Source organism: Camelus dromedarius, chromosome 11, assembly GCF_036321535.1.
Source record: "Camelus dromedarius isolate mCamDro1 chromosome 11, mCamDro1.pat, whole genome shotgun sequence".
NCBI classification, from domain to species: Eukaryota; Metazoa; Chordata; class Mammalia; order Artiodactyla; family Camelidae; genus Camelus; species Camelus dromedarius.
Window position 1 is genome coordinate 10,742,405 of NC_087446.1, and position 14,925 is coordinate 10,757,329.

General features: G+C 56.9%; 1 protein-coding gene across 1 annotated transcript; it reads right to left on the reverse strand.

Moving 5' to 3' along the window:
- Window positions 1–224: 224 nt before the first annotated feature.
- Window positions 225–11,826, reverse strand: RASD2 (RASD family member 2). The gene is made up of 3 exons (XM_031463165.2): window positions 11,342–11,826; window positions 6,119–6,398; window positions 225–2,685 (listed from the first exon to the last, which is right to left on the reverse strand). The coding sequence occupies exons 2-3, from the start codon at window positions 6,387–6,389 to the stop codon at window positions 2,156–2,158; spliced, it is 801 nt and encodes a 266-aa protein (XP_031319025.1). The 5' UTR covers window positions 6,390–6,398; window positions 11,342–11,826; the 3' UTR covers window positions 225–2,155.
- Window positions 11,827–14,925: the final 3,099 nt, after the last annotated feature.

Sequence of the window (14,925 nt, forward strand, 5' to 3'; positions counted from 1 at the left end):
TGGGAGAGGGGCACAAAGTCTATCTTTGGGTTTTATTCCCTCCCCCTCCCCCACTTAGTTGACCTTGAAGGCTGACTCAGTCTGTGCGTACACGCAGGCGAGGGCACCAGGCAGGTGCAATCTGGGGAGGGAAAGGCCAGCTTTGGTTGGGGTAAGAACCACACCTTTTCTTGGAAATACAGAAAACACACATGGTCAACGACACGGCTTAGAAACAAACCCACTTTAATTGAGAGTATTCACAGAGATATGGGGCAGCAGGGGTGTGACCAGGTGAGACCAGGCCACACATCCGTCCTGGCCAAGGTACAAGGTTCAGGCTGGGGCCAGGTGGGGCCACAGAAGCAGGGTCAGAGCAGCTGCCCTGAGCATTAGGGGCCAGGGTGGGAGTGTGGGGTGTGCAGAGCCTGAGGCCAGGGCATGTGTATATCTGTGTTCACGTGTGTGTGTACATGTATATACTTGAGCACAATGTACACAGAATCCAGAGGAGCCCTCAGAGGCCGATCCAGGGAGAAGCTTAGGGAGAGGACACCTCAAATCCCTGAAGTCCTCAGGGGCTGAGGCAGCATCAGGAGAGGGGCACATCAGAGTGTGTGCTGAATGCCCAGACCTAGCCCTGCTTCTGCCACTCACTGACTTGCTGTGTGACCTGGAGCAAGTTACTTACCCTCTCTGGGCCTTGGAAAGATTCCCTAGCCAATTACTAAGGTTTCTTGGGGCCCAAAACTTCAATATTTTTAAGGAGATTAAAAATACAAAATATATTTGCTAAAAGCTGATGACAAGAGCCTTTGGTCCATGGGTTCAAATCCCACCATGCCTGGTACCCAGCACAGCCCAATCTTTGACCTACCCGGAACGTTTCTCATCTACCTCTCCTGGGCTCAGCTCTGGCTCCCAGCTGCTCATCCATGCCTCCCAACAGCTGCGTGTGTAGAAGGCAGTGGGACAGCAGGGGTGGGCAGAGGCCAGGCAGGGGAAGGGAAAGAGGCCAGAGCCGGGGAGGCTTGGCTTTGAGGGGTAAAGTGCATTGCTCACCCTCTTTGTTTCCTAGCACCCAGTGGACCCAGCACCCAGTAGGTGCTCAATAAATGCTTCAGGAACAAGCCCAATGGAGGACAGCCTGGTTCCAGGTGGAACTCCGGCCCGAACTAGCTGCGAAGTGGGGCTGGGGCATGTCGCTTTCCCCTCTGAGTCTCAGCCACCTCCTCTGTGACACACGGGCCAGAGGAGAAGCAGCCCCGGCCTGCCCACCCAGCCTGTGTGAGTATAAACGGTGAAGCCTGGGAGGAGGGCAGTGTCCAGCTGCAGACAGGTCGTAGGAACCCCTCCGGGAGCAGGGGAGGAAAGTGTCCTCAGTTGAGGCAGTGACTCTGAACTGCGTGGGGGCCTGGCCAACGAGGGGGTCACTAGGCTTTTTACAGTACAATGATTTCCATTTCTACTGGGAACACGACGTAACAGCCTCAACAGCAAAGCACAGCCAGCAGACAAGAGGAACCTGGGAGAGGAGGCTGAGGAAGGCAGTCCAGGAGATGGATGTGGTCCAGGTGACGTGGCCATGCCCCCCTTCAAACACAGAGGCACCCTGACTCAATGTCTGGGACAGCTGGGGGCCAACTCAGGGGGCAGAGGCTAGAAACAGCTGAGTCAGAGGGTAAGAGCTGCAGGATGTTGGGGGGGTGCTCCCAGCTGCCACCTAAACTAAGCTGGGTCTTACACCAGGAGAGCAGAGCCCTCTCCCAGCTGGCCCGGGGTATTATTCTCATCCTGTGATGTTCTAGGAGTCTCCGTCAGATGCAGGAGTCTCGGCCCCTCTGGCATCAGCATCTGTTGCAAGGATACGCAAGCTCTGACTTGGGTCCTGGTGTGAATCTGGATGTCTCCCAACCTTGCCTCCCGCCCTGCAGAGATCCACCTGCCGTGGAGAAGCTGAAACCAAGGGGGAACAGCAGAAAGAAGGAATCAGAAGGAAGTGGTTGAAGGCAGGAGAGCGTACGCAGATTAGAGGCTGGGGTCCTCCAGTCTTGTGCCAAAGGTCTTGGAACTCGACTGCTTTTGGGATCACAAGGCAGCGGGGATGCGGGCAGCGGGCATCTGGGGCCACCTCCCATAAGGCACGGCCCAAGTCCCACCGCAGCATCCCTCCCGCTCACTGGACGGTGCATTTGTCCCGCTCGCGGGCCTGGCCCTCCCGGAGGACCTTGGCCTTGATGTATTTGAGGTCACTGTTGACGCTGGGGCGGCGGGCGAAGGGCGAGACCATGCCATAGGCGTCCATGTCCTTGACGCGGCGCATGCAGAAGGGCCTGGGGTGGAAGGCATCCCCGTACTGCACAGAGATCTTGCGGTGCAGGGCGGGGCTCATCTCGTGCGGCAGCTTGGCCATGCTGAAGAGCACGTAGAACATCTCATCCACGTTGGTGTTCTTCTTGGCCGACACCTCGAAGTAGGCGCAGTTCTCATCGCCGGACACCAGCAGCTCGGCCTCGGTGGTGGGCACCTGGCGGCACAGCTCGCCATGGTCATTCTTGTTGCCGCAGATGACCATGGGCAGCTCCGCCGCCTCCTTGGTCTTGTTCTTCAGGCAGGACTTGACCTCCAGGATCTGCTTCTGGAGGCGCTTGACCTCGTCGAAGGACTCCCGGTTATCCAGGCTGAACACCAGGATGAAGACATCCCCTGCGGGGAGAGGAACCCCAGGCGGTTAGTTTACGGGTGGCCCGTGCCCGCCCCTCTCCCTGCTCTCTAACTTGACCCTCACGGGCACCCTATGGGGGAGCCATTCTGAGTCTCCCCATTTTCCAGAGCGGGAAACTGAGGCCCAGAGGGTTCAATTCCTTGCCACAGAGCCAATACGTGGCACAGCCTGGTTCAAACACAGGTAATTCATCCCACATTTCCCTGCCAGGCTGGAGATGGGGAGAGGGACTCGTGAATGTATGTGGACTGTGTTGGAATAATAATAAATAGAATTTCCATGAGAGCAGGGACTTGCCGTCTTGTTCAGTGCACATCCCCAGGCCCAGAAATAGCTCCAGAGGCACAGCAGGGACTCAGAGAGTTGGTATCAGGCAGGCCTAGGTTTACCTCTTGCCTCCTCCACTCACTAGCCACGTGGCCTTCTCTAAACCTGTTTTCCTGTCGGCCCCGTGTGGGATGATTTTGAGGCTTTAACAAGCTAATGGAGAGTGACACGTACTCAGTGATTTTGGGTCTCAAGAGGATAATGGGAACAAGCACCTCTGAGGGCCGTGGGGGTTCTCCTGAATCCACACAAAACCTCTGTGAGGGAGATTTCATGGCCTTCAGGTTGCAGGGGAGCAAACAGGCTCAGAAAGGGTGAGCAACCAGCCCAAGATCACACAGCTCGGGTGTGGCTAGGCCTCGTGGACCCGATTCTGTCCTCACCTGGCTGGTGCCTGGCACACACAGCTGCGCTCTGTTTCTCGAATAAATCATGGCTGAACGAGTAAAGACTAGCCTTTGAGGCCCACACTACCCCTGCTACGATGCCCTGCATCCCTCAGGGCAGGTCTCTGAAACAGGGACGATGCAGAGGTGGCAGGGGTGGCAGGGGTGGCAAGGAGGGTGAGAGACAGCCAATTTTCTGATCTTACTACAGTGATCACAATCTCACGCTCAGAGTACCTTCTGCAGTTTGGCTTAAACCCTTAAGAACCCGTGGGGAGATGTCAAGATCCCTGTTTTACAGACAAGGAAACCAAGATTCAGAGGTGCTGGGGACTGGCCCCAATTCTCAGGAGGAGAATCAAGCGATTCCAGCTTCTGGCAGCATGGCTGCCTCCTTCCTCTGGACCCCCAGGGCATGCCATTTGTCCCCCCAAAATAGCACAGGCCACATTCAGAACCGTGTTCCAGCCAATGCACGCTCTGGAGCAGAGGGAGACTCAGTCCTGGTGCACAGTGGGTTTTCATGAAGCTGGTCGAACGGGCGGGATGTGAAGGGATGGAAGATGGTGTGGGCTGTTTAGAAAGGCACTTGGAAGGCAGCGCCGGCCTGGCAACCAGTTCCGCTTGGGCTGCCAAACCCGTCCTGTTAGGCTAATCCCGGGCCCCTGAGGACTCGGCAGCCTTGACATATTCAGATGCAAGGCTGTAGTGCCAAGCTCCAGAGGCGCCCAGCTGGCAGCTGGAAGGAGAGCTGAAGGCAGAATTAATGACTTTCCGAATTTGCTGTGCACCAGCACCGGGCTGGAAAATAAGGCACGAGGTGGTGAGTGAAAAAGACAAGCGGCAGACAGATGTGCCCGGGATGATACGTGCACGTGAAAAAGAGACAGAAATACTCTCTGTTATGGGGACTTACGTGTGAATGTCAATGTGTTCATGGGGGGGTGTCTTGAAGAGTGATGGGGTGGCCACCTCTGGGGAGGGGGCAGGAGCCTGGGGTTGGGGGCATGGGTCAGGGGTGCCTTGTAGCCTTACCTATATATTTAAAGGAGGGTGAGTTTGTGTGTTATTTGAGTGATTAAAAGTTAATTTTGGAAATAATCACATGATTCCTCTCTGCTCCTCCCTCCCTCTGTTAGCCTTATCTCCATCGGGGAGCACCCAGTCCCCTCCCCCAGGCAGGGAATGCTCACATCCCTGCAACACCCACCATGTGCTGGAAATGCCCCCAACGTGCTTTCTGTCAGTCTTCACAGCCGCCCTAGGGGGAAGCAAGGTGATGCCCATTGTGCAGCTGGAGAGACTGAGACCTTCGGTCACACATCTAAGCCACCAAGTGGTGAAGCCAGGACTGGAACCCAGGTCAGCCCTGGGTGCCTTCTATGCACACACTCCCTCTCCAAACCGTGGGGTGTGATCGGGGTCAGCAAGGACAGCCTGGAAGAAGAAGACATCTGCCCAGGGAACTTCAGGAGGGGTCTTGGTGGGGCTGTGGAGGAAGGGGCGGACAAGGCAGGGGTTTCTTGGTGCGGAAGTATCTTGATCTGCAGAGTTGTGTTAATGATGGCTAGAGGGTTAATTGCTCATTCCTTCCCTTCACCAGCACCCAGCAGTGGGAGGGGCGTGGCTTAGGAAAGAGCTCTGTGTGCCGTGGCAGGCACAGCACGAATGCTGGTTTAACCAAAGGCCAGTATTCATTGAGCACTTTACCTTCTGCTCATCAAGCATTTTTCATATCTTCACTCATTTAATGCTCACAAAGACCTTTGGGATGGGTGCTAATATGATGCCAATTCACAGATGAGAAAAGCGAGGCACAAAGAGATCAAGTCACTCGCTCAGAGGTACAAAATCTGGAAGCAGCAGAACCAGGATTCGGGCCCAGGCAGACCGGTTTCTGAGCCTGCCCTCTGAGCCACCACACAAACCTGCCCAGCCCCATGTCTCCCCCTGCCCCCTTAACCTCCCACAACCTCGCTCTCCCTCCCCACCACTCCCAGCAGGGCCCAGAGGCTACAGAGAGCTCAGCGGTAAAGCATGAGCCAGACTGCCATTTACTTGCTGTGTTACCACCTGGAGCACCTCAACCTCTCTGGGCTTCAGTTTCCGCACTTGTAAAATGGAGACAAACACCTATCTCTTAGGTTAGTTGTGGGGATTAAATAGACACAGGCCAAGCCTGAAGAATGGGCCCAGGTACGCAGCTCTGGATAAGTGCTTGCTATCACCACAGTTGTTACTGCGATTATGACTGAGTCCCTGGCATGCGCAGCAGCCCCATTGGCCCCTTTGGCTGACCACTGCCTCTGCCTCTCTGAGAGGTGGCAAAGGCCTGCAGTGTCAATAGATCTGAGCTCAGTAGACCGACCACGGGCCCCAGAGCTCTGCTGGGTCACCTCCCGCAGGAGGAAGGCGGCAGCCCCTCTGTTCCCTGGGGAGGTAGAGCCCCAGTGCAGGTCGTATCAGTTCCCTGATCTGGAAGGCAGCTCGGGCAGCCATGAGTAATCGATCCAGAGTCAGTCGGAGTGGAGTTTGGGCCTTGGCTCCACCCTTTGTTTGGTAAGCAGCAACACCTCTCTGACCCTCACGATGCAAGGAGCCCTGTGACCTTCATCTCAGACAGACAAGAGTTCTGGCGACTGTAAAGTGCCGAGCACACACGCTCACATCCTCAGCACCCGCGCCCACCCCAGGCACCCACCTGTGAGGATGGACAGCCTGCGCATGGCGGGGAAGGGGTGGTTGCCAGACGTGTCCAGGATGTCAAGCTGGTACATGTCGCCGCGGATGTTGTAGACTTTCCGGTGGAAGTCCTCGATGGTGGGTGTGTACTGGTCCTCAAAGCGGCCGTTGAGGAAGCGAGACACGATGGAGCTCTTGCCCACCCGCGAGGCGCCCAGCACCACCATGCGGTACGAGTTCTTGGCGGGCACGCTGATCGTGCAGTTCCCACTGGACAAGGTCTTCATCATGGCTCGGGGCTGTGGCAGGGAGCAGGGAGCAGGCGTCAGGAGGCCCAGGGCTGGGCCTGCCACTCTGGCTGGAGGCCTTGGCCTGCCCTGTGGCCTCCTGTCTGGTCTTAGTTTTCTGTGTGTACAATGAGAATGCTGGACTGGGGTCTCTCTAAGGGTCTTGGAGTTCTGCCTGCTCATCCCTCTCTTGTTTCTTTCTTCCTTCATTCATCCACCCACTCACTCACTCACTCACCCGTGGGTTCATCCACCCCCTTATTTATTCGAGCACAGGACTGCTGGGGCTTGAATCCTCACTTTACCACTAACTCACTACTGCTCTTGGGTAAGGAACTTCTCTGGGAAACACTTTTCTCATCTAGAAAATGGACTCAGTTCATGGGGCTGTTGTAAAGGGCTGAGCATGTGGCAAGACCTCAAAGATGTGAACTCTTGTAAGAATCTGTTCTCTGCCTGGACCATCTGTCCTGTGCAATTCTGACTTCCCTGGAGCCTGTGGTTTCAGGACACGGCATGGGGAAGGCTCTAGAGAGCATTTTTTTTAAGCACGCAGGTACCATGGCCTCTCAGCCTTCCCAGGAAGAAGGAAAAGGCAGGTCCAGACCACATCCTCCATCCCCAGGGGCTGGGCTGCCCAGCAATTTTTGCCCCCTAGCCCCTGGGAGGTTGCCCACCTCCAGGAGACCCAGAGGCCTAGACTAGGGCATGTGGGTCAGAGAAATGACCCATGAATGACTCGGGTCCCTCACAGCTCCAAGAGTTTATGCGGCATAGTCAGAACTTTCTATGGGAGCCTCTTGGCCTTGTGGGAGAGGCTGAAATAAATCCAAGCTCTGAAACCTAATTAGAGATAAGTAACCTCCAGGGGGTCCATCACGCCCACCCACAGGCCATTCACAGCCCAGCCAGCCCCCTCCTTTCCTAACTCAGCACCCGCCAGAATCTCCCCAGAACCCCAAGTGAGTTTGAGCTCTGCTGAGTCCTGCCTTCACCCCTCAGCTCAGGCTAGTCCCTCCCCCAGAACACCCTCTTTCCTTTGTCAGGATCTGGCTCAAATGCCACCTCGTCTCTGCAGGCTTCTCTACCTTCCATCCCACCCAGCAGGAATCCCTCCCATCCCTAGAGAAGAGGCACTACAGTGGGTACAGGCCTGCTGAAATGCCCATCTCCTCTGCCCTCAGCAGGCTGCCACGCACAGTGGCGCAGGGTGGGCACTGCACAAGCCCCCAGCTGGGTGGGAAAGTGGAGGCTGTCTTTTTGGAGTTCATTTGCTCAGAGAAGGCATCTATTCTCAATTTGCACTGAGGGTTGTGCACGGTCCCTCTGACTGGTCCTCACCCCTGAATATCCCAGGTCAGTACAGTAGCCCAGAGCGCCTCATTCATTTACCCCAAGGTACTCTCCAGCATTATAAATGTGTACATCCACCATGGCTAGGAGACTTGAGGTGGAGACTTCTGGCACCTGACCTGTTCATGGCACCTGTGTCTGCTTGCCTTGCCCGACTGAGAGCCACCAAGTAGTAAACCGGTTCTCAAAAATCCCTTTTTAAAAACCTCTGACTGGTAGCACTTGTCAATTTCCATGGCGTAAGAATCCTACCACGGCCGACGCCAACCTACCAGGATGCTCTCAATGAACGAACTGCAAAGGGACGTACACAATAAGCCTGCTCAGCCACCGCCGACCCAGGCCTGGAGCCATGACAGCGATCACCATTCACTGAGCTCCGCAGTGTGCCAAGCACTGTGCTAAGCTTAGAACAATAATAATAGCTGACATTTATTCTGCGGTTAATATATGCTGAGTGCTCCAAGTGCTGAACATGCATTCACCGGCTTCATCCCTCAGTAACCCCAGAAGATAGGTGGTTACCCCAATTTATAGATGAGGAAATTGAAGCACAGAGAAGTTTCGTAACTTGCTCCTAGTTATACAGCCAGGAACCAGCAAAGAAGGGATTCTGCCCTGCCCTATGGAGTCTCCTCACCGCCTCCCTGTGAAGGACCAGTTCCCTTCCCTGTTTCACAAAAAAGGACCCTGATGCTTAAAAGTCTACATGACTGGCCCACTTAGTTGATAAGGGAGCCAGGTTGATGACCTTAATCCCACCACCCCTACATCTCCTACTCAATTCATGCCTGAAACTGTCTTTGAATTTCTCCCACAGGATATCAGTGCCATGCACACAGCAGGTGCTCAGTAAGTGATCTGTGAATGAATGAATCAAACAGCTCTGTCTTGGGAGCACATCCAAAGCCTCTTTCTGAGGCTTTCTCCATCCACCCCTACTCTGCCTAGCTGGCCCAGGGGCTGCGCTAAGGAAGGTCTCGGTGCCCTGAGCACACCCTGGAGTGGGCAGGAGGGAGAGGAGGCTGCCAGCCAACTGCAGTGAACCCATCTCAGTCTCCTTCTGGGGCAGGGTGAGCCAGCCTGGGCCTTCAATGGAGATGGAAGGAAAGAGGCCCCACACCAGGACAGCCCCCTCCCCAAGTCACTCTGCAGGGAGCTTGACTCTGCCAGTGGTCACCTCTGGCTACACACAGAGTGAAAAGGGTCAGCAGCCCCCAGGGACAGTGTGTGTCCATCACCACCTGCCCCAGCCTCTAGCCCAGGGCTCCTGGTACAGATGTGCTAATATCAGCGATGGAGTGGGCCTGAGGAAGTCAGAGGAGGCAGGGAATCAGAGAGAGGAGGCTGGGAGTCAGAAAGGAGCAAAGAAGGATTTAAAAAACAAAACAAAACAAAACAAAACAAAACAAAACAAAACCTGTGGCTTTCCTCTCTGAGAGAAGACTGAAGAGCCTTCACATGGCGCCAGCCACGTGGGGCTGTGTGAAGCACCCACACACCTGGACATCAGGTGACAGCACCTCTGTGGCTCCACCTCCCACCCACACATCCTTCTTCCTTCTCTTCCCCGGGAGGAGGCACCTGGGCAGCGCTGTGGGCACAGCTTCTTTCCTCCTCCCCCATCCGCTCCCCTCTCTCCTTCCTTGGCCAGGCTGACCCTACACACTGAGGAACAGGCAAGAGTCAGAGTTCAATGTTCCCTCTGAAAATACAGAGTCTCCCCTGGAGGCCCAGAGAGTGGTTAGTGGGGACCACTAGCAGCACAGGTACCCAAATGCAAGTTCTGTGACTCTCTGTTGACCTCACCCCAGTGTCATTCTAAGGGCACCTGGGAGGCAGAACGGCCTCGAGCAGATGGGTTGGAGCCATGCTGGGGGAATGGTAGCCACAGCCAGCAGGCTTCCATCCTGCTGGGCACCTAGTGGCGACCACCATTGACCCACTGGACTGATGGAGACACTGAGGTGGGAGAGGCTGAGTCACTTGCCCCAGTTCACACAGATGACTGGCCGGGCTAGAATTAGAATCAGGCCGTTGGCTCCAAAGTCTGGGCTCTTACCTTTATAAAAAACCCACCCTCTGGCCAAAATCAGTCCTTTTCAAAAGAGTGTCTGACTCAGTGAAGCCTCAGCTGGCGTCAGGCAGGGAAATGACCCCAGAGGCCTTTTCTAATTCCCTTTTTCTCTTGCTACAGACAGCTGGGGGCAGGCACCCTGCCCAGGACTCCCCTAAACCCTGCCCAGCCAGCTCCCAGCAAATGCATCTGTGGGTTCATCCCCTTCTTCTCCGTGGAACCCCTCTCCCAGGGCCTGCCTAGAAGATGGGGCAAGGACAGCAGGATGAGAGTCTGGACACATCCCCTTCCTAGTGGGTACCTCCAAACCCTCCCGCCCTACTCCCTCCCTCCCACACACCCCAAGCCTCCTCCATCAGCGCATATCCCAGCCTCTCTGGACAAACATGGATTCACTGGCCTCCATGCCCACACTGAGGGCGTCCTGGGGGATTTGCAAAGCCCATCTCACCACCCTTGACACCTCAGGCTGGTAGAAAGCAGGTGTGCACCAGCTCCCAGCAGACCAGGTCTGCCTCTCACCAGCCCAGAAATCCTGGGCAAATGACTGGGCCTAGTGGGTCTGGTCATCCAGCAAATGGTGGAAACACACCCACAGCATGGCCCTGAGAGTTCAGTGAGAAGCCAAGAGGCCAACACAGTTCCTGGTACACAGCAAGCAGGTTCCTTTCTTTGTGGCACTTCCTCTGGCCAGTCAAGGGGCCGCTTGGAGCAGTCAAGTGGGGAGGGAGTGCAGGCAGAGGTCTTTGGGGGAACCCCATCTTGTCTCTCTGATGCCATGGGAAGCCTGGCTCAGGAGCCCCTCAGGAAGGCTGCCCCTTCCCAGCCCAGCCTCCTACCTCCCACGACGTCCTGGACAATACTGTCATCCTCCCAGGGCTGGGGGTAAGGGTAAGAGCAGTTAGAGAGAGCCTTGCAGAGGCGCTTGGGGGCCTCTGACCAGCTGAGTACAGGAGACCCTTCTTGGGAAAGGAATCGCCCAGGAAACTCACTCCTTGCACCAACCCAGAAAAAAAGGAACTCTGGACAAGGAAGGCACTCCTTAATCTTCTCTCCACAAAGGAGGTTCTCACCAAGGCTGGGGGCCACCAACTGGCCCCAGCCCAGCCCTCCCCCTATCCCCTTCCAAGTTTGAAGGCTGCAGCTGGCTCAGGAAGGCAAGTGAAAGTGTTTGGGGAAGGGAAGCACCCCTTCCTCTCTGAGCCTCAGTTTCCTTATATTCAAACAGGCTGTTACTCCAGATCTCTTCTAGCATCAAATCGAGCACATAGTAGAAACTCAGTCAGTCTTTCTTTCCTGGGATAAGCACCCAGCCTGACACATAGTAGGTGCTCAACTAATTCCATTTTCTCTAGATATGGGAAGTGGCTGGATGATCCTGGCACACAGTAGGCGTTCAATGAGTTTAACTTTCCCTACTCATGTAAAGCTTCACCCAGCCTTCCTCTGACAAGGCTCAAACCTTTCTTCCCGACTTCCCCACTTCACTCAGCTCCCCAGTTCTGTTGGGGTGTCTCTCTCCTACCTGGGAATGGCGGCCCGGACCTCTGGCGCGACTGGGAGGGATGCCTGGAAGAGCCTGGAGATGCGGGGAACCGCCGGCCTCTCCGGCTGCCGCCGAGCCTTCCAGAGTCTGCGGCGGCTCCTGGGTCACTGCGCCGGGCTCCTCCTCTGCGCAGTTCGGGGCGCCGGGCTGGGCGCGGCCGGGCGAGGGGACACGGGGAGCTGGTGCCCCATGGGTGGGTTCCAAGGGCTTGGAGGGGCCCGGGCGCCGGGCGGGCTCCGGCTCGCCGCCGCCGGCCCTGCCCTGCCCCGACCCGGGGGCCTCCTGCTGAGCCAGGTGCCCGGAGGCGTGGGGACGTCCGATCCCGGGGTCCCTGACTGGGGCTCCGGGGCTGGGGGGAAAGGGCAGAAGGGGCGACCCCCGGTCTTTAGAGAATCCTGGCGAGTCCTTTGGAAGTGATTGCGGGTGCGTGCGTATGTGCGTGTCCCGGGTGGGCGAACCTATCTTGGCCGCCTATGCCACCTGCTCCGCCCGCCCCAAAGGGGATCGCTCGGGTGGGGGATGCCTGCCCGGCTCGGCCACGGCCTCCTCCTCTGCCCGCAGCTATGCAGCTCTCCCCGCCCGGAGGGACGGCTCCTTTCTCCCTTCGAGGCGACGCCAACAGCTGAAGGAGGAGCTCAGCTGCTGGGAGGGGGCCTTGAACGCCGTCTCAAGATTTCCCAACTCCGAGTTAGTCTTAAACTGGCTCCTCCTCCCACTTCACCCCCTCTGGCCCCCAAAGGAGGCGAACTTTCCTCGGGGCCTTGGCTCCTCTCTCCTTCCCTCTCCTGAAGGCGGACGCCCCTCTTCCTCCCGCAGGGCGAGGTCAGTAGTCCCTCCGAAAAGTGATCGGAGCCTAGGCTCCTGGTGGCGGTCCGCGCGACAGAAACCCAGCTCAGGCCTGGGAGCCCTATGCCGCCCCTGCCAGCGGCCCTCCGTGGACCCGTCGCACGGCGCCCACCCGCCCGCTCCGCACCCAGCGAGCAGCGCGTCCCGCCGCCCGGCACCCGCCTCTGCCTGAGGGAGCCCGCTCACCCGCCTTCGCCCGGCGCCCCGCCCCCAGCGCTGCTCTCCGCCAATGGCGGCGGACTCCTCGGACTGGCCCCGCCCCCGTCCTCCCCGCCCGTGGCTGCCGGGGCGCCGCAGTCTGGCGCTCCGCGTGCCTGGGCGCGTGGGGCCCAGGCGCTGGTTGGGGGGGGCGGCCGGGGCGCGGGACGCGCGCGCCGTGAGCGGAAGACGACACGGGCTCTGGAGGCTGACGTCTGCGCACACACTCACACGCACACCGCCCCGGCCGCAGGTGACCCGCGGGGGTCCCGATGCCAGTCCGCCGGGAACCCCAGGCGCTCGCTCCCAGTCTGGCCGCAGCCCGCGCGCCACGACTCTCGCGCCCTTCTCCTTCGCCAAAGTCCCCAGGGACCCTGTGGGCTCCTGGCCTCCCCGGCCCAGCCGCCGCCTCCCTCCCGAGGTCTTGGGGCCCGCGGGGCCCCGCCAGATGACACATGGGCCGCTCACGTGCGGCCAGGAGGGGCGGTGGAGTCACCTTGGCCTAAGCGCGCCTGAATGGAGGTCTGTGTGGCATGAAGGTCTGGCGGAGCACTGTAGAGAGAGCCCTGCTGGGCACATACCAGCTGCCCTTGGGAATCGCCTCTTAGCTCCATTCTCCTCGCCTTGAACGGGGGCAGACATCAGTCATTCTTTCTGTGCCGTAGCTAGACACCGCTTAGTATTTTCTTTAACTCCATGACCCACTCCTCCCCACCCCCAACAGGTTTTTTTTGGAGAATTGTTGTATCACTGCCTTTAATGGGAAACCAGTATCACTTGCCTTAAATAGAAGGTAAGAGCAAAAATAAGCACAATGAAAACAAACCAAGGTTATTAAATTCTAGAAGGAAACTGGCCTGCCAATGTTGACATGTGCCCTCCGTGGAAAAGTGAGATGGACATGTCTGGAGAGGTGTTAAAGACCTGTTAGCCTCCAACAGAGACTTTCTCCAGTGTTACCAGGAGGCCGAAAAGAGAATGTTCTCACTGTGCGATGCCGTGCAGGGGCAGAGAAGGGATGTAATACTGTGTCTGTCAAACCACATTTTGTATCAGCCAGGGAACTGGCCCTCACTTCCAGAACCCTGGGCCTGGGGCATGTCTGCCAGTCCAGCTCCTGCCACCAGACCTATCCTCCCACCTCATGATAGGCAGAGGGGGTCTGGGGGCCACTAACCTGAGGGTCCAGCCCCACTGGGTGAGAGATTGGTGTTCAAGTCCTGCCTCTGAAATGGCTCATATATTTGACCCCAGGCCAGTCATGGAAGTTCTCCAGGCCCTGACTGTGTCATCTAGAAAATGGGTATGATATGCTAGGTCTAACGGGTGATGAAAGTGTTAAGATGGTCTTGGACTTTGATTGTAGGAAGTGGTTTGCTCTGCTGGTCCCTGTGTGCTCTTGAGATTCTCCAGGGAAGTTAACTAGTAAAGATGGGGCAGGTGGAGGTGGAGGTTGGAGGACTCAACACTTGCACTACTGGATGGTGATTAATCCCCTAATGGGAAGATGTGGAATCTAGGCTTTGGAAAGTCTTAAGGGACGTGCTCAAGGTCACCCAGCCAGCAGGCGAGTGGCAGCATCCCAGCCCAGGGCTCTTTCTTCATCCAGACTTTGCTTCTAGGAACTGGCTTCAGCCCAGGAGGGTTTGTGTTCAGCTTGATGCACAGAGGCTGTGAGCCTTGAGCTGGCTGTGAACTTGGCAGTGGGAGACGGGCAGGGTGGTACGCTTCACCTGGAAAGCTGGGGTCAGGAGGACTTAGGCCACTGGGCCATTTCCTCCTCCCCTATCCTGGAAACATGGCAGGTGGCCAGCTCTGAGCTGGCCCAGGGACCCATTACCTGCTGCTTCAGCTGCGTTCTGTACCCTGAATGGGTCATGCTCCACTGGCCATATCCCCATCTTGAGGGGAGCTGTGTGGGGAGCTGCGGGGCCCCAGGAGAACCACCTGCCACCCCCTCCCCTGCGCAGAGTGGCTCAGTCAATAAGCAGGTGCGCATCAGGGACTGACTGATGCCCGAAGAAGCTTCACGTGGTGACAGTGCACCTCCCACGAGTGCTTGTTTCCCTGGCCTCCCCCCCCCATTTACTCCACCATCTCATGTGAACCATTTCTTGTAGCCATCTCCTTCCTTACTGGGCTCTCTGTCACCCTCCTCTCCCATAACCCATAACGACTTTCATCTTTTTTTTAAAAATGCCACCTCCTGCTCAAAAATTTTCAATAGCTCCCCATTGCTTCAGTTATAAAATCTAAACTGCTTAGCCCAAGTATATTCAGCAAGGCCAACCAGGTTCTGAGTCCCACCAAGCCCCACCATCAGCCTGCATTTCAGCAAAATTAAACCACTTCTGGGTTCCTAAAGAAACTGGGGTTTCCCTCCTTTGTGTATGCCGATTCCTCTATCTGGGAAACCTTCTCCTCTAAACTACCCTTTGTACTTCTAGACACCTTCAAAACATAATATCCACACCTCTCCCCACAAAGCCTCCTCAACTTTCTAATGGTGAGAATCTCAT

Coding starts and splice junctions, on each gene's coding strand:
- RASD2 (XM_031463165.2), bottom strand. CDS start 6,389: ATGATGAAGACCTTGTCCAGTGGGAACTGCACGATCAGCGTGCCCGCC. Junction 2,686..6,118: donor CAGGCTGTCCATCCTCACAG/GTGGGTGCCTGG, acceptor CTCTCCCCGCAG/GGGATGTCTTCATCCTGGTG.